The 18,847-nt window shown below is 42.2% G+C and overlaps 1 protein-coding gene across 1 annotated transcript in view; it reads left to right on the top strand.

Moving 5' to 3' along the window:
- Positions 1-8,540: 8,540 nt before the first annotated feature.
- Snrnp48 (small nuclear ribonucleoprotein U11/U12 subunit 48) overlaps positions 8,541-18,847 on the top strand; it is a 28,567-nt gene continuing 18,260 nt past the window's right edge. Inside the window, exons 1-4 of the mRNA XM_028894721.2 lie at positions 8,541-8,736; positions 14,094-14,207; positions 14,844-14,904; positions 16,204-16,278. Of these exons, the coding sequence (XP_028750554.1) occupies positions 8,581-8,736; positions 14,094-14,207; positions 14,844-14,904; positions 16,204-16,278 (406 nt within the window). The 5' untranslated portion in view covers positions 8,541-8,580. The remainder of the gene's footprint in view (positions 8,737-14,093; positions 14,208-14,843; positions 14,905-16,203; positions 16,279-18,847) is intronic.

The raw sequence follows: 18,847 nt of genomic DNA, 5'->3' as shown, positions 1-18,847 counted from the left end.
CAAAATAAGTAATGTTGTGTTTTATCCTCCAAAAGGGAAAAAAAAATGTTCTTAAGTCTATGGGAATGGTCCCAGAAGAGTTCTTGACTCTACATTGAAAAATAATGAAATGTGAGCTTATATGTAAGGAATGATTTATTCTGCCTCATGGCTTCAGTTCATAATCCTTGGCTCCATTGCTTCTGGGAGCATAGTGAGGCAGAACTTCATGGCAGGGGGGATATATGGTAGAGGATACTTCAGGGTGGACAGGAAGGGGAGGGGAAATGGAAGGGGCATGCCTCCAGTGACCTACTTCCTCTATCTAGGCTCCGCCCCCTAAAATTCCCAACATCTCTAAGTAGCTCTACCATTTGGGGACCAACCCTTCCACAACAGGCCTGTGGAAGACATTTCAAACACGTATGGTGTCTGGTATTAGGCAAGGTACTGCAAGAATTCCGTAGAATTTACAAGTCCACTGCCTGCAAGGCATTTGCAGTTTGGGTGGGGACGGGACACATAAACCAGTGGGACAACTGCCATCCACCAACACAATATACACTAATGAGTTTTGTATAGATAGAATATAGAAGAGCAAATAAAATGCTGAATAAGCAGAACAAGAAAATCACTAAGATCAGATATGCTATTGGGGACTTTTGGTACCAACTGAAAGTTGGAAGTTACTTTATTTTCATTGAACATGGTATTTTTCCTTCATAGTATTCACACACACACACACAGTACATCTCCTCTTTATTTCCATCTCCTAATTTGGAGGACTTGAAGTTAATTGCATCCACTGAGTTCTGTATGCCATGCCATAGGTCTTCGGTTAGAAAAACAGTATGAAAATAGCCCTTGTTAGTCTAAGAGGAAGAAGAAAACTTTACATTTGTTTAATTAAACCCAATTCACAGTGAAATAAGCAACAAAATGGAGGTGATGCTTAAAGAGAGATGAACAGCGTTATTATAGAGTGGTTCCTCGGGTTAAAACTAACCAGAGAAATAGGGTCAGTCGGCAAATTTTCCCTGTGTCCTCTAGGTTTCTGCAAAAGTTGCCACTAAACTCTGAGGTAGATGGGACTTTTAGGCTGGCAAGATGACTCGGTGCATAAAAATCCTTGCTGTGCAAGCTTGAAGCCCAGAGTTTGATCCTGGAAGCCACAAAAAGGCGGGAAGAGAACTGGATCCCCAAAGCTGTCCTCTGACCTCCACACACATGCTTTGGTACTGACCAAAACCAACTTGGGGAGGAAAGGGTCTATTTTTCATCTTATAGGTTACAGTCCAAGGCACGAACTTGAGTAGAAACTGTGAAGGGATGCTACTTACTAGCTTGCTTTCCATTGGCTTGCTCAACTTGCTTGCAGCTAGATCTGGGACTAGCTGCCCAGGAGTGGCCCTGCCCACCTCAGTCATTAATCAAGGATATGCCTCACAGAAATGCCCACAAGCCAACCTGATAGAAACAATTTCTCAATTGAGATTCCCTCTTGTCAGGTAACTCAAGATTCTGTCGAACTGACAAACACTAACCAGCATGCATTGATGAGAAATTTTAAAGTATTATTTAAAATATAGGACAGTCCTAGAAATAGCACAGACTTGACCTGGGTGGAGTTGTGACTTCTTTCACACACACTGGGCATCCATAGAAACAAATTCAACAAGAGTCATCATGTCATCTTCAAAATTGTTCTTATGTTTTCCCTATTGGTACCACAAAGAGAAAAGGGAAAGAAGCTACGGGTTTGATGAATAAGGAAACCAAGACCCATTTCTCTTCATAATGAGCTTTATTGGAGAGAAAAACCTCACGGAAACCAAGACCCATTTCTCTTCATAATGAGCTTTATTGGAGAGAAAAACCTCACAAGCAGTGGGGTCCATGATCAGGCCTTTGGGGGACACAGCATTAGGAAGAAAAGCTCAAAGTGGAAGAGAAGAGGTCTCCCCCATGGACAGGGAGAACTGGAGGAGAAGGAAAGGGAGAGGGAGAGGGAGAGAGAACAAATCTTCAGAGAAATCCCCCCAAACAAAGGAGACTCTGACTTTTAGTTTGGGAGAGTGCCAAGGAGCCAGGTACTGGGTAGAACCGTAAGTTTATCTTGCAGCTATGGGGGTGGGAGTGGGCTGGGTGGGCTTGCTTCCTACCCCACCTCATCTGTGTGCTCCAGCCTCCACAGCAGGGATTTGTCAGCTGCAGCCTGAATTCTGGGAGAGAAGGGGGGACGGAGGGAGGGAGGGAAGGGAGCACAGCTCCTGGGTCTGTGATCTAATGTCTACCACTTGGCCGTGAATACTAACTCTAGAACTCAACCCTAGCTCTCCATCTGCTTGAAGCTGCTGGCCCACTTTGCTTTTAACCGGTGCCATGTTTTCCTCATAACACTCATTACTTACGTGAATGAATTTACTTTTTTTTTTTTTTTATTTAAAAAAGTGGGAACTATGCTATTTGCCTTTGGAAACAATTGGCCACCAAAATTTCCCTCATAGTCCTTCCACTGGTGGTAAAGGAAGTGGGAGGGGAACACAGATCTGCTAACCAGGCTTATGAATATAAGAGAGATTCAGTTCTGGGGATCAAGACAAGACAGGAAGACTAAAGGCCGACTTTTACAATAGAAGAGATTCACTGGTGTATAAAGCTAACCCATAACACTAATAGAGCTGGGCCAAAGACATGGAGGAGGAAGGAAGAGGATTCCCACTGGCCAAATCGACAATAATTTGGACATTAACAAGAATTATAACGACAATGAAATAATAATACGAAATTTTAAAACCTAAATTCACCCCTCCCCCAGTCCCATGGTGAAATAAACAAAATAGAGATATGGACAGAATGCTAGGGTGGTTGGTGTTACCTGTCAAGCTGACAAAATCTAGAATCACCTAAGATGAGCCTCTGAGCATGTATCCCTCTGTGAGGGACAGTATTTTTTCATGTGATTTTTATTATAAACATGTAGCATTCATCCTTATTAACAATGGCCTTTCCTTAGATAAACATGGCCCCAACCATCCATAAGATCTCCCTGCTGACACACCTGCTATTGAATTGGTTACTTGACGAAGTCACATGGTGAGCTCCAGGAGGGCTCATGAACTTGCTTCTGATAATGGAATTACAAACAAAAATGTTTACATTTTGTTTTTACGGAATTGAGCTCACTTATATCAAATTCCGATTTAGGAAATGACTGTGAAACTGCTACTCTGGTCTTAACTTCTGCTGCAAGCAGATTTTAAAATTAAAGTGCTGAGATGAGAGGATATGACAGGTTGGATTGGAGCACACCCATGGGTACATTAAGAAAATTAAAAACCTAACACAAACATGTCCTGAGACCAACCATGGAACAATGTCATATTGTAGGTGATGGGAAGTCATATTTTCTTTTAAATCTTAAAGACTAATACTTAATCAGATTGTTGATTTTTAACCCTGATAAAAAGCTATAACTAGATGATCATGTTCAAGTTACATTATGTGGACTACAAAAGAAGCAAGAGGGAGGAGCCCTTATTCTATAAAAATGATTTCTTTGTCACTATGAAAATACTAAATCCCATTAAATAAAATTTCTTGCAATGTTATTAGTGAATGAATTTGCAAAACAAGGACTGGAGAGAAGGCTCAGAGATTAGGAGTGTTTGCTGCCCTTCTAGAGAACCAAAGTTCATTTCCCAGTACCCACTTGGTAGCTCAGAACCATCTGTAACTCCAGTTCCAGTAGCTCTGACACCCTCTTCTGGCCTCCAAAGGCAGCAGGCACATATGTGGTACACAGACATATATATAAGCAAAACATCCATACACATAAAAAATTAAAAATACATTGTTAAATAAAAGATATCCAAATCAGTATGTATGAATATTGTCTGAATACTGCAGTACTATACGTTACCAACACCATTATGAATGAACAGGACACTTTAAAAAATGTTCAACTATCAACGAGCAAACATTTAGTGGCAGTGAATACAGTGTGGCCTGTGACTACCTAGTGACACTGAGTGCTGAATACAGTCACTGGAGGCCAGCTCTGGCCTTTCCAGGATGACCACTCCGAGGATGAGAAGCCAAATAGAGCTCAGGCAGGAATTTGGTCTCTCATATCCCAACACAGTGGCTGTGTCTTTCCTTAATATTATTGCTCAAGGGATGTGGAACAGATTTCCACCAAGCAATAGTGTTTATAAACACACACAGTTCCCAAGCTGCAGGGGAGTCTGCAGCAGGCCATTGTGTGGAAGGCTCAGGTGCTCACATTTTCCACCAGCTTCACTCAGGTCCATGGAGACAACCTGACTGTCAGCAGAGCTGTTTGCAGTGTGGGTGGAGTGCAGAACTGCACTCTGAAGTGTGTCAAAGGAAGGATCAATCATTTGTAGCTCTGCTAGTGATGCTGATTTCTTCAGGCTAAAAACTCAGAAAGCTTGTTCACAGATCTAAAAACACCAAACTGTGGAAATCACCTTACTCTCAGGGTGCAAAGGAAAGCTTGTTAAAGCTGAGATTGACATCAGATGTCAACCCCTTTAGACATACAAATCCTTTCTGCAATTTCATACAGATGATGCTTACTGTGGAAGTGATGATGTTTTTCCACCATCAAACACTTCACTGGGAATGAAGGTTGCTTGTCTATCACACCAGTCTAGCAGCCCTAGTGTGACAATGGTGTGACCACCGACTCTGGCTTCATTGGCAGTGCCAAGGCAATCTCAGGTACACAGTCTTGGATCTTTCGGCTTGCTTTGTAGGTATTTTGGAACTCCTTGGGTTCTTTGCTTACCATTTATCTTTGAATAGTTTGTAAAGGATTACCTTTTAGTGGCAGGAATTTCAAAGGGAGGTTTCCTAATGGACTGGACAGAATACTAGTGTCGTTGTTGCTTAGGTCAAGCTTTCCCAAAGATGATAGTGGGGCTGTTTCCTCTGGGAGAGTTTAACTTGTCCCTCAGGTCTGGCACAAGGGTCACATCCAAGGCTTAAGACATTGCTCCTAATGCAGTGGTTCTCAACCTGTAGATCATGATCCCTTTGGGGGGGGGTCACATTTCTAATATCCTGTATATTAGATATTTACATTATGATTCACAACAACAGCAAAATTACAGTTATGAAGTAGCAATGGAAGTAATCTTATGGTTGGAGGGTGTCTTAGAGATTTTTATTGCTGTGAAGAGACACCATGACCACAGCAACTCTTTTTTTGTTTGTTTTGTTTTTCAAGACAGGGTTTCTCCGTGTTGTTTTGGTGCCTGTCCTGGATCTCACTCTGTAGTCCAGGCTGGCCTCAAACTCACAGAGATCTGCCTGGATCTGCCTCCTGAGTGCTAGGATTAAAGGTGTGAGCCACTCACCACCGCTCAGCTGACCGCAACAACTCTTATAAAGGAAAACACATAATTGCGTGGCTTACAGTTTCAGAGGTTTAGTCCATTATCATCATGGTGGGACATGATGCCACGCAGGCACACATGGTGCTAGAGAAGGAGCTGAGAGTGGAGAGGAACTACATCTTGATCCCTCAGGCAACAGGAAGTGATCTGTCTCACTGGGCAAAGCTTGAATATATATGGGACCTCAAAGCCCGCCTCCACAGTGACACACTTCCTCCAAAATGACCACACCTATTCCAACAAAGCCACACTTCCTAATAGTGCTACTCCCTTTGGGGACCATTTTCTTTTAAACCATCAAAGGGAGGGGGTCACCACAACATGAGGAACTAAATTAATGCATCACAGCATTAGGGAGATTGAGAACCACGGCCCTGATGTTTCAGTTTATTCTTCATCTATGTGTAATTATTTCAATAGCCTGCATGAAGGAAATTCTGGTAGAACACTCCATTTATTTCTTTATTTTTTTGCAAATAAAGTAATTCTAGTGATTCCACACTGGCCAACTCAGAAGGCACAGGCTCTAAGAGATTTGAACTACAACCCAAATGATTTAATCTTTTTATTTTTTATTTTTTAGTTTTTTTTTTTCGAGACAGGGTTTCTCTGTGTAGCTTTGCGCCTTTCCTGGAACTCACTTGGTAGCCCAGGCTGGCCTTGAACTCACAGAGATCCACCTGGCTCTGCCTCCCGAGTGCTGGGATTAAAGGCGTGCCGCCACCACCGCCCGGTGTTAATCTTTTTATTTTGCTTATTACTTTGGGCAGACACTTTAGTTGTCTACTATACAGACGGGATTGCAGCAGAATGGATAGAGAAATAAAGTAGCAGGCAGAGTTTTCAGATGATTGTTTGAAAGACTTAAATCTTCTTAACTAGAAGGGTTCAAATCCCTCTAGTACACAAGTTGGTTTATTTTGCTAGATATACAGCACCTTCAGGTTTCTTATGTTTCTAATTTCTTTATGGCACATTTTCAGTTTATTATGGCTGACACTATGTTTCTGAAGGTTTTCTAGCTCTTTCATAGCAGAAGGAAGGAAGGAATGCCAGCTGATCATCATGCACACCAGTAACAGCTAGAGCGGGCAAGAACCAGAAGCCATTTGAGAGTGACTGAAGCTGATTGCTTTCGATGACAAGCTTGGGCAGATCTGTCTGCTCCCACTGTCATTCAGGAGATCATTCCCAAGGTTCCTTCATGCCAGATTGAGCTGGCTGCTACGTTAATGCAGTCTGTACCGTTTCATGGCTTGGGCTCAGGACTGAACGAGAAGGGGAGACATTGCTGAGTGTGGGGTGCATGCACTTATACCACACTCTCTGTTTCTTTACTGTGAGTGCCACGTGACTAGACTCTTCAAACTCCTGCCGCAGTGGTTTCTCCTGGAATGATAGACTGTGACCCTGAACTGTGAACTAAAACAAACTCTTTTCCCCACGTATTAGTTACTTTTCTGTTGCTATGATAAAATAAAATGTGTTCAAACACATAAACCTATTGGGGATGTTTCACAACACCCTCTTAAATAGCTTTTGTCAAAGTATTTTATTAGAGCAATAGACAATAAACTGAGACAAATGGCTATTTATAAATGTGAACACATGACACTATGTGGGAACAATGATTTTTAACTTGTAATAATTGTTGCATAAATCCTAATTTGTCTTAATAAAAACCCGGAGCCAGATATCAGGGTGAAAGCTGAAAGATCAGAGAAGCAGAGCAAGCCGCAGCCACCATCTCTTACCTCACCAGCTCCTTAGCCTGAAAGAGAGAGAGAATCCCTGTTTCCTCCCGCCTTATATTCCTTTTTCCACCCAGCCATATCACTTCCTGTCTCAACCTTCCTAGTGGTGAAATTAAAGGTGTGTGCCACCATTTAAAGTGGCTCTGTTTCTCTTTTAGACTGGATTAATCTCATGTAGCCCAGTGTGGTCTTGAACTCACAGAAATCCACACAGATCTCTGCCTCTGCCTCCCGAGTGCTAGGATGTGTACTACCATTGCCTGACCTCCATGGCTAACTCTGTGGCTGACTCTGTCCTCTAATCTTCAGGCAAGCTTTATTTCTTAGCTTACAAACAATATCACCACAAACAATAGTTCAGTGGAGGGTTGGTTATATGGACATGTAGGGAACATATTCTTATATGTTACTATAACATATTAACTATAGTCATGGCATTTTGTAAAGCTCCTCCATTTTGGTTAAACAATAACAAGTGCTGAAACTAAAGTAATTTCGTGTCCAGAACTACAGTGACTAGCTTTTTTTTTTTTTTTTTAAAGATTCTTGCCTTCTCTGTGCTACCCATGCTCAGAAATGATTTATCTGTCATCTGACATTGTTTCATCCACCACTCATTTTGTTTTCCTAGCTACCACTAGTAACAGCCCACTTTCAGTCCCCTTTCTCTTTTCTTCTCTGTAACTACCTCAGACTGGTGGTGCAAGTCGTTAATCTTAGCATTCCAAAGGCAGAAGCAGGCAGATCTCAGGTCTGGTCTCCAAAATAAGTTCCAGACCAGACATCCACTGCTACATAGTGACACTCTGTCTCAGGGAGAGGAGTGGGGAATTGGAGAGAGAGAGAGGGAGAGAAGAGGAGGGTGGCTGAAACTAAGAGATTGTAACTAATTATAGCCAGTTGGTTAAAACATAGTACAATTGCTGTAAGAAGAACTTGGCAGGCAACAATTAAACTGTACGTTAGCTGATTTTATGAATTTTCTGTTTGATCATGCACTGCAGTGATGTAGGAAAACGTTCTGAGGACGTGCATACTAACATTTGGGAAGAAGTGTCAAGATATAAAGACATTTAGAGTAATTAAAAGTGGCAAAATGCTAATGAGCTGGAGGAAGGCTACACCGACACTTTTTTTTGTTATTCTTTAAGCTTTCATGTCGATATAAACCATTTTTCCTAAATATGCTGACGAGGCGTGGGGAATGATGTTCTGGGAAGACAGGATCCAAGTACAGACCAGCTGTCGGCAAACGAAGTCTGGTCCGGAAGAGCCCGGAAGCCACCTTTCAAAACTACCGCTCCCACCCTGCCCGCGGCCCTTCCTATAGGCTGGCGCCATCCCTCGGCCCCGCCCACAGCTCCCAAAAGCCCGCGCGCGCGGCCAGCAGTTCGGCTACTTCCGGCGTGAGGCGAGCGGCGATCATGGAGGCTGAGCCTCCTCCTTTGGAGGAACGGCGGCGGCTGCAGGAGGAGTTGAGCGAGTTCGTGGAGAGCTGCTGCCGGACTCTGGAGGAGGTGACGGCGTCCCTGGGATGGAGCCTGGATCAGCTGGACCCTGGGGACGAGGCGGCGGCCGAGGTGAGGGACGAGGTGGCCCGGCCTCTCCGGGGCTGCGGGCTTCTCGTCGAGGGGAAGGCGCCCGTTGGGTCCAGGTCTCTCCGAGCGCTCCACCCCGGTGCAGTGCAGAGGAGCAGGGCTCGTCGGGTGCTTGTCCCGGGGGTGCAGCTGGTGGGTTGGACGATTTGCTTTGTCATCTGTCATAAGGATTCCGCGTTGCGTTAAGAGTCAGTTTCGGGAAAGCTTGGGTGTCGAGTTCTGTTTTCACTGCCTTAAACCCGGACGCCTTCCACTCGGACAGTACCGGTTCTGGGACGATTAAAGGGACGACACCAAGGAATGGTAGCTAGGAACTGACTCTTTTTTTTTTTTTTTTTTTGGTTTTTCGAGACAGGGTTTCTCTGTGTAGCTTTGCGCCTTTCCTGGAGCTCACTTGGTAGCCCAGGCTGGCCTCGAACTCACAGAGATCCACCTGGCTCTGCCTCCCAAGTGCTGGGATTAAAGGCGTGTGTCACCACCGCCCGGCTAGGAACTGACTCTTAAGAAGTGTGTTTGAGTGAATTATCGTGACTTTTGTATTGATGGACCCAGGGTGAAGGGGAATTTGCATTGCGCGGTTGATATCTTATATCCCCTGCGCTTACTATGCTGAAATAACAAGGTTTAAGTCGTACGCCAATGGAAATATTTAAGATATGTTTGATTAAGCCGGGCGGTGGTGGCGCACGCCTTTAATCCCAGCACTTGGGAGGCAGAGCCAGGCGGATCTCTGTGAGTTCGAGGCCAGCCTGGGCTACCAAGTGAGTTCCAGGAAAAGGCGCAAAGCTACACAGAGAAACCCTGTCTCGAAAAACCAAAAAAAAAAAAAAAAAAAAAGATATGTTTGATTTACATATAAGCTAATCACCATTAAAATCCAAGTGGAAATTATAAGAAAAATACTCTCCTTTGTTCCTTCACAATTGTTTTTGGAGTTGTGAATTAACCTATTACAGCTCATGAATTAAAACCTAGTAACGGAGCCGGGCGATGGTGGTGCACGCCATTAATCCTAGCACTTGGGAGGATGAGATAGGTGGAGCTCAGTGAGTTCGAGGCCAGCCTGGTCTACAAAGCCAGTTCCAGGACAGCCAGGACTGTTACACAGAGAAACCTGTCTTGAAAAACCAAAACCAAAACCAACCCCCCCCCCCCCAAAACAAAACAAAAAACCCTAGTAACGGTTCTGTAAAGTGGATTTGGGGGAGAGCTGAAAATTTTGAGCTATGCATTAGATAACTTATGAAATTTCCAGGCCATTGAACAGGACTCACCACACCCTTCTGTGTCATTGGTTACTCAGCTTCAGGGTATTAACATTCACCTAACACTTTGTATATGGCACTACATTACTTCATTTAAAATTTACCTTAACCCTTGGAGGTGAGAATGATTGGCAGCAATCTGCAGATGAGGAAACAAAAACATCAAAGTTTTCAACTTTGATAAACTGATCCTAAGTGGCAGCTGGGGTTTGAATGCATACCTTCTGGCTTCCGAGAGTTTGTGTGCTTAATTGCTATGTAAACCTCCATTGTAAAATCCCCCATGACAGTAAGCTGTGGGGTACATGATTACCTGATACTCAGAAGAGTAACTGGCATTAAAAAATCCTGGGAAATGACACTGATAATCCCTAGGATAGGTGCAATCCAGATACTTAGTGAATCCCCATGTTTCTGTGACACAGCGTAGTGGAGAGCAGTGACATGGTGGAGAACTTATGATGGCGGTGAGGGGTACAGAGAGATGACAGCTGGTGAGTTATCGTGGGGCAAAGTCTGTGATGGGTGGAGTTAAATTTTTTTTTTGTTATATTAGTTATTATGGGCTATGATGGGTCAGTAAAAGCTTCTGGGAAAATGTTTCTCAAAATCTGTGTGGGTATGTATGGGGGTATGGCCTGGGTTATGGGTCATTGACTTACCTTGTTCAGGCTCTCTTGTTGTCTTGATATCGCACACACCATTCTAGCTGGTTCATGAGCTTCTGGGCATTTTCCAGTCCATCTCCTATCTCATAGTGGGAGCACAGACATTGCAGATACATACTAACCATGCCTGTCTTTTGCATGGGTTCTGGGGATTTGAACTCAGGTCCTTATGCTTACTGAGTCATCTCCCTAGCCCTGACCCGCTCCCCCCCCCAAAAAAAAATTCAAAGCTGAAAAATAAATGAGTAGAATTGGCTAGGTGACGCACAGAGAAAGCACACTTAGAATTCCAGGCTGAAATGATAAGATTAGAGGGCTTCAAGTACTTACGGATGGCTAGAACATTAAGAGGATACTGGTGGCGAGGCAGAGTGGTGCACACCTTCAATCCCAGCACCTGGGAGGCAGAGGCAGGTGGATCTGTGTAAATTTGAGCAAGCCTGGCCTAAATAGTGAGTTTTAGATCAACCAGGACTCCATGATATAAAGGGGGAGTGGAGTGATAATAGGTAGGTGGTTAGAGCCTAAAGGTTCTTGTCAGCCATATTAGAGAATCTTGGTTTTGTTGTTGACTTTTAAAATGAGGGTCAACAGGGGAGGAAGCATAGACAAATTTTAAGTCAGGGAATATCCAAATCACATTTGTGTTTTAATAAAATACCTACCTAATAGAGTACCTAAATAAATATTTAGTACTTACTATGTACCAGGCCCTACTCAAATGTTTTCTGTGTATAAACTCACATATTTATATTTATTTAATCTCCATGATATCTTTGTGAGATGAGGGTCTATTGCTTCCATTTTATAGATGAAGAAACTAAGTCAAGGAAAGGTTGATTATGTTGCCCAATATGTTATAGCGAGTAAATAGCAGAACTGGGGTTTCAGAAATAGCTGCGTTGTGGAGAATGGAGTAGAGAGCAGCCATCCTGGAAGCAGAGATAGAGAGCAATTAGATAGCTGTTGTAATCCAGAGAAGTAACATGACATCTTGAATTGGAAAAGTGCACTGGGGACAGAGAGAATGAAGATTTCAGACATTTAAGAGTGAAAAATGTCAGGGCTGGGCGATTGCTTGGATGTGGTGATTAGGGAGGAGGCAGTGTCTTGCTTGAGCAGGTGGCGCCTTTCACTGAAATGGGAAGAAGGCAGGTTTGGGTGCTACAAGGCTTAGTTACTTTTTTGTGTTGCTGTGATAAAATACCCAACAACAACAAGGTAAGAAAAGAAAGTGTGGGGCTGGAGAGATGGCTCAGCGGTTAAGAGCATTGGCACTCTTCTAGAGGACCCTGATTCAAGTCCCAGCACCTATATGGCAGCTCACAACTGTCTTTAACTACAGTTCTAGGAGATCTGATACCCTCACACAGATATACATGCAGGCAAAACACCAATGCACATAAAATAAAAATAAAGCATTTAAAAAAGAAAGGATGGTATAGTGATTAGTTTTGACACAATGCAGAATCACCTGGGATAGGAGTCTCAATAAGGAATTGTCTAAATTAGGTTGGCTTGCGGGCATCCCAGGGAGGGATTTATTAATTGAATTAATTAAGGTGGAGAAATTCACCCTGAAGGTGGGCAGCACCACATTATGAACTGGGTTCTGTACTAAATTAAAGGGAAAAATAACCCAGACCCTAGCAGGTCATACATTCTTTGTCTCATCCCGTAACTGTAGGTGTGAATAGCTGCTTCACATTTGCTCCACTTTGACTTCTCTGCAGGATGGACTGTAACCTGGAACTGTGAGCCAAATAAACTCCTAAGTTGTTTTTGCAGGATGTTTTCTCACAGCAATAAACACAAAACTAAGAAGGCTTACAGTTTAAGGTAAAGTCTGTGATAATAGGAAAGTCAAAGCTACAGGAGCTTGAAGCAGTTGCATCTGCAACCAAGAAGAGCATGAACCTTTGCTCAGCTCATTTTCTTTTATACAGTTTAGGAACTTGGCCAGGGAGTAGTTACACGGTCTTTTCAACCTCGATGAACCTAATCAAGGTGCTTCTCCGTAGATAGAGGCCCAGAGGCCCTCAGTGATTCTAGATTTTATCAGTTTGACAATTAAGATCAACCATCACACAAACCATGAATATATTGAATTTATTTTTGTTCATGTTGGACTTTTAGTACAAGGTACTTAATAATTATAAAACAATTAAAGAAAATTATTGTGTGTATATGATATGGGGTGGGTCAGGACAGTTTTGTGGATTCAGTTTCTCTCTTCCCAACTTTGTGTGAATTCCAGGGATTGAGCTCAGGTCGTCAGCCTTGCTTGGTGAGTGCATCACCCTCTGAGCCACCTTGCTCCTGGTATAAGGTACCTAAGAGAGAAACATGGTCTGATGAGATAGATTTGGGAAACTTTGAAAGTATAGTGAGAATTGAAGCCAGATTATTGCTAGGAAGCATGTTATTGAAGAACAAGAGGTTAATGATTAGAATTACACGAAATACCAGCATTTAAAAGGGGCGACTGCAGGAAACCAAATAAGAACCGGAGGGGTAGAAATAAACATTTATTAAGAGCTAGATGTGGTGTTGAATGGTTGTAATCCCAGCACTCTGAGGCCAGCCTGGGCTACACAGCAGGAGCCTGTCTCAAAAAACAAAACAAAGGCTGGGGAGGTGGTTGATAACATGCCGCTAAGGAAGCATGAGAATCCTCAGAACCAGTAACCTCAGAACTGGAGACGTAGGGGCTTGCTGGCCCTAGCCAGTCTTGCCAAATGGGTGAGCTTCAGATTTAGTAAGAGAACTTGTCTCAAAAAATAAGGTAGAGAGTGACTGACAGAGACACCTGATGTTGATCTCTGATTTCCACATGCACACTACTTACACACGTGCCTCTATATACATGTGTACATACGAACAACACAAGAGAGAGCAAAGTGTATTAGGAATACCAGGAGCTCAAATACAACAACTGTGATGTGTGCCTTGGCTTCAGTAGCAGGAAGATTGCTAGTGGCAGGTGTCAGTGAGGTAGTGATGGCAGAGGTGAGGAATGGCTATTCGGGATGCTGTGGAGATAGTGAATTAATCATTGAGAAAGTTAAGCTCAGCTGGGTGGGTGGCGCACACCTTTAATTCCAGCACTCTGGAGGTAGAGGCAGGTGAATCTCTTGTGAGCCCACCTGGTCTACAGAGTGAGTTTCAGGACAGCCAGGGCTGTTACACAGAGAAACCATGTCTTGAAAAACAAAAAGTGGGGAAAAAAGGAAGAAAGTTAAGCTCTGAAGGGCTGGAGAGAGGACTGAGCCTTTAGAATGATGCATTGAGAGAATTTTCTTTTTTATTTTTTTAATATAAACACCCACATTGAAGGGAGATCTGCAGAAAAGTACTAGAATGATTTTAAAATACTGTTCTCCTTCTGTTTGATTTTTTTTTTCAGGATGAAATCACGATATGCCCTTATGATTCCAATCATCACATGCCTAAATCATCACTAGCAAAGCACGTGGAGTCTTGCAGATTGAGGAAGCTGGGCTATGCCAAAGAGGAAGAGGTAACATTTGTTTATTACATCATATTGTGTCATTCATTCGTTAGTAAATCAGGAGAGTGTATTGTGAGCTCTGGTAGAAAATGTAGTACTTTGCCCGACTTCACCAAGTGTTAGATATTTAAATAGTGGTATTGTTTATATCAAATCTTAAAACAGCCAGTTGTGCAGTCCTTAAGAATACTAGCTAAGCCGGGCGTTGGTGGCGCACACCTTTAATCCCAGCACTCGGGAGGCAGAGGCAGGCGGATCTCTGTGAGTTCGAGGCCAGCCTGGGCTACCAAGTGAGCTCCAGGAAAGGCGCAAAGCTACACAGAGAAACCCTGTCTCGAAAAACCAAAAAAAAAAAAAAAAAAAAAAAAAAAAAAAAAAAAAAGAATACTAGCTAAACTGGGTGGTGGTGGTGGTGGTGGTGGTGGTGCACACCTTTAATCCTAGCACCCTGGAGGCAGAGGTAGGTGGACCTCTGTGAGTTTGAGGCCAGCCTGGTCTACAGAGTTCCAGAACAGCCAGGGCTACACAGAGAAACTCTGTCTTGTTAAACAAAAACAAAACAAAACAAACAAAAAAAAAAAAAAAAAAGAGAGAGAGAGAGAGAATACTAGCTAAAGTTTCTGCTTTTGTTTTTTTACTGTATAGGATGAAATGTACAATCCTGCTTTTTTCTATGAGAATTTGAAGATTCCTTCAGTTACTTTGAGTAAGTATATTAGATTATGATTGAAAAGTAGTTGTGGGAGCCCACAAAGGTTTCCTAGTGAGATCTGAGCTTGCTTTACACCACAGGGCTGCATTAGGGGATGGCTTGACCACGTGCAAGGTCACCAGGTGTTTGGGATGGCTTACACTTGGCTGTACTGGGGGAAGGTCTTTTGCTCCACCCCTTGGCATTCCTTTAAAAAGCCCTTTAGTAGAGACAGAGGAAGCTTGTGGGTTTGGACCCAGGCCCTCCCCAGGCCTTCCTGTTTTCTAACGGTCTCTCTTTCTGTATATATATATATATATATATATATATATATATATATATATATATATATATATATACATCTATCTACAAATTCCTCATTTCTCCCTGCTCAAGAGTACCCTGGGGGAATAAGAGGGAGCCGGTGTCTCTCAAGTAGTCTAGTTTTTGTATTAATTTTTCTTTAGCAAAAAGAATGGATATTATAGACATGCTTATGATTAATGATAATAGGCATAATTAATACACAATGAAGATAGTTCATGTAATGTAAAAGTAAGACTGGGCTTATGTTAACAGGGAGTGAAAAATTCTGCAAAATCTTGCATAGTAGACCAGATATGATGGTACACACCTTTAGTCCCAGCACTCGGGAAGAAGAGGCAGGCTGATCTCTGTGAGTTCTAGGCCATTCTGGTCTATAGATTGAGTTCCAGGACAGCCAGGACTGTTACACAGAGAAACCCTGTCTTGAAAAACCAAAACCAACCAAACAAAAAATTATATTGTAGGGCACATGCCTCCCTTCTTGGTAGTAACAAAAATATGACCATACAACATTGACTCAAGATGTGAGGGAGGGTGGAATCATGATCCACACAATGTGGTCTGAATGTAAAGGGAAGATGGAAATGAAATATGTGTTCATTATTTGCAGTATACAGTTAAAGTCCTGACTGACACAGAATGTCCTGTCAACTCATATGCATGTAACTTTTGGTGAGATGTTGCCCTGTTTATTGCCTAAGTTTCAGTATTTTTTGTAGTACTGGAGACTGAACCTAGCGTGCCTTATTTGCCAGGGAAGCACACTATCCCCACACCTTAAAGATTATGATAAATCTAATGCACTTCAAATGATGTCTGGCTCTAAAAGATGTTAGTTATTAGTTGCTTGAATTTGTACCTGCTGCTCATGACTGCCTGATTATGTTTTCTGAACTCATTGGAATCTGATCACCTCTTGGGCTGTAGCTAGCTCAGAAAGAATTCTTACTGAGGTTACAAGTCATGATTCTGATTTCTCTTTTTCAGATAAGGATTCACAGTTCCAGATAATTAAACAAGCCAGAAGTGCAGCTGGGAAAGATGGTGATTGTTACAGTCAAAGTAAGTGTTGTTGTTAAGTTCAGCTAATTGGTGAACCAAGGTACTTTTTTCTCATGTAAGCATGGTTCTACTTCTTAAGAAAACCTTTGTGAAATGGCCACATTGGAAAAGGATCAGTGTTACATTTAACAGAGGAATAGCTTACATTGTTTCAACTTGATTATTAGCTATTTCCTATTCAGATACACTGGAGGCTCCCTCAAATACCATCTCAGCCAGGGGTGCTGTTTTGGCATTATCTGATTGATAGGTGTGGTTGCCTTGTGGGTAAGTTTTTTAAAAACAGATTATTTAGTAAGTATACTGGATAAGAGTGTCTTCTTTTGTTCTATTGGGGTGCAAGTACCTGACCCTGAGAGCTTTCTGAGAATATTGAAATATACATATCGCTAAACATAGAGTTTCCATTGCTGCTCTCAGACTGTTCCCTACTAAGTTTGTATTTATAACCTCGGAGATGTGGAATGCCCCAGAAAAAGCACAAGCACTCTGTGTACCTGTAGTCTGAGAGGCTTTGTGGGTTCTCATGCCCAGCTTGGGAGCTGCTTGAAATGTTTCTGCCTCAGAATTGGACAGAAACTAGAGTTAAAAAAAAATTAGCTACAAGCTAAAGGAACAGCTTCGTCCAAACAGAAGGAGGCAAGTTAATAAAGAATTTAGATTTTTGAATCTGGGTGTGACATTTAGTCAGAGCACAACCGTCTCCTCTTACCAAGGTTGTCTTTCTGTGGGAGGCGGGCCACTCCTTTCTCAATGCTCCCTGCCTGTCCCTGGTCATCATGCAGGTTTTCTCCTTTGTCAAAATTCAGTCTTTCCCTAAAACTCTTCTAAGAAGCCATTGTGCTGAGATCTGGACTTGATTTCTCTTGAGTTGCACTGTGGCTTTAGAAGGAAAATTGTTTTGTCCTTGGCCTGTGTATCTTGTGTTAGTTACTTCCAGTAGCTGGAAACACATTTTTCATTTGTGTGTGTGTGTGTGTGTGTGTGTGTGTGTGTGTGTGTGTGTGTGTGTGTAGGGTGGCACATGTGCCATAATATTATGTAGAGGTCCAAGGACAACTTTAGGAAGTGACTTCTTTCCTTCCACAGTGTAGCTTCTGAGGGTTGAACTCATGTGGTCATGCTTGGTGGCAAGCATCTGTACCCACTGAGCCACCTTGCCAGCCTAAACACATTTCTTGTATTTTCTTTCAAAACTTCTACTTTGGTTTCTGTTGGCTTCAGCTCAGCTTTCAAATTTACAGATTACTTATCTGTGATCACTTAAATCTTTTATGATCTCTGTTGTTTCTGTTTGTTGGCCCTGTTAGTTAATAGACCAGTAGAATTAATTTAAATTTTTTTTTGTTTTGTTTTGAGAGTCTTGCCTTTTAAGACTTTGACTCTTAGCTGGTTTAGGTAGATTAATGAATTTGTTTTGGAGTTGAAAGAGTACTTGGATCGTGTAATCCAGTGTCTGTATTTTACAGACAGGAAACAAACTGGCTGATAGGGCCAGTTTGAGAAAGTCCTTGTGTGTTTGTTCTAAAAGCCTTGGGTGTTTTGTTCTTTATTAAGATTCTCCCTTCTGCACTTCCTCCCTTTGTTTCTTTGAGACTTGGTCTCTGGCCGAGGCCCCTCATTCTGACCATGCTTACCTCAGCCTCCCTTCTGAATGCTGGAGTTCCAGGTGTGTTTGATTCCACACATCCAACTAATCCTTTTATTTAAAACTCCTTTATCCCAGAGCTCTTTTGCATGTTTCATTTCTTTTCCCCAGAAACCTTTTGCAGTGTTGGAGAAGTGTTTTAGTAGGTGAAGAAACACAACGGGACGAAACTCATCCTTGCTGGGCAGCAGCAGCAAGGCTGCCTCCAGAATGGAGTTCTGACTTCTGTCACAGGCTCTCAACTGAGAGGGCTAGAACCGATCTGCATGTAGTGAAAGTTGTGGACTGTGGCTCTTTTGATGTCCATATGTATTACATCATTGTGAGAACATCACACTGCACACACATGCACCTGCTAATGCTGCTCATCATTCATTGTTTGTTAGTCTAAAGAAGTAACTTGTGAGATTTTGTTCTTCTGTGTAGTGGAACAGTTGTCTTATCTTGAGAATAGACATGGCAAGTACTACAGTAATTGGCAGACATACTGTCCAAGAAAAAAATAATGTGCAGAGAGTGTTAGTGAGTTTTATGTAAGTAAGTGATTTAGAAAAGGTCACAGGGTATGGATTTATAGAACTAGACAGTACAATTTAACATTGAGCTCAATTCATCACAGAAACAGAATTATTTTGGGTTTTTTATTTTATTTATTTATTTATTTATTTTTTTTGTAGTGCTGGGCATTGAATTTAGGGCATCTAAGAATTACTTTGAACTTAGAGTAGAGAGACTTATTTGACTTTGAATTTTATCTTAGGGTTGATTGCTTTGAATAACTATGTGATCTGTAATCCTCTTTTAAAAATGTGTTTAACTCCTATGAAGGGTTCTATATTTTTTTTATCAGAATTATCTTTGTGGTCCACTTATGTCTTAGATATTTTCGCATTTTTGACATGAGGACAAGAATCTCTTTAA

The sequence above is a fragment of the Peromyscus leucopus genome, chromosome 5 (assembly GCF_004664715.2).
Source record: "Peromyscus leucopus breed LL Stock chromosome 5, UCI_PerLeu_2.1, whole genome shotgun sequence".
Taxonomy (NCBI): Eukaryota; Metazoa; Chordata; class Mammalia; order Rodentia; family Cricetidae; genus Peromyscus; species Peromyscus leucopus.
This window is presented reverse-complemented; position numbering and strand designations above follow the sequence as displayed.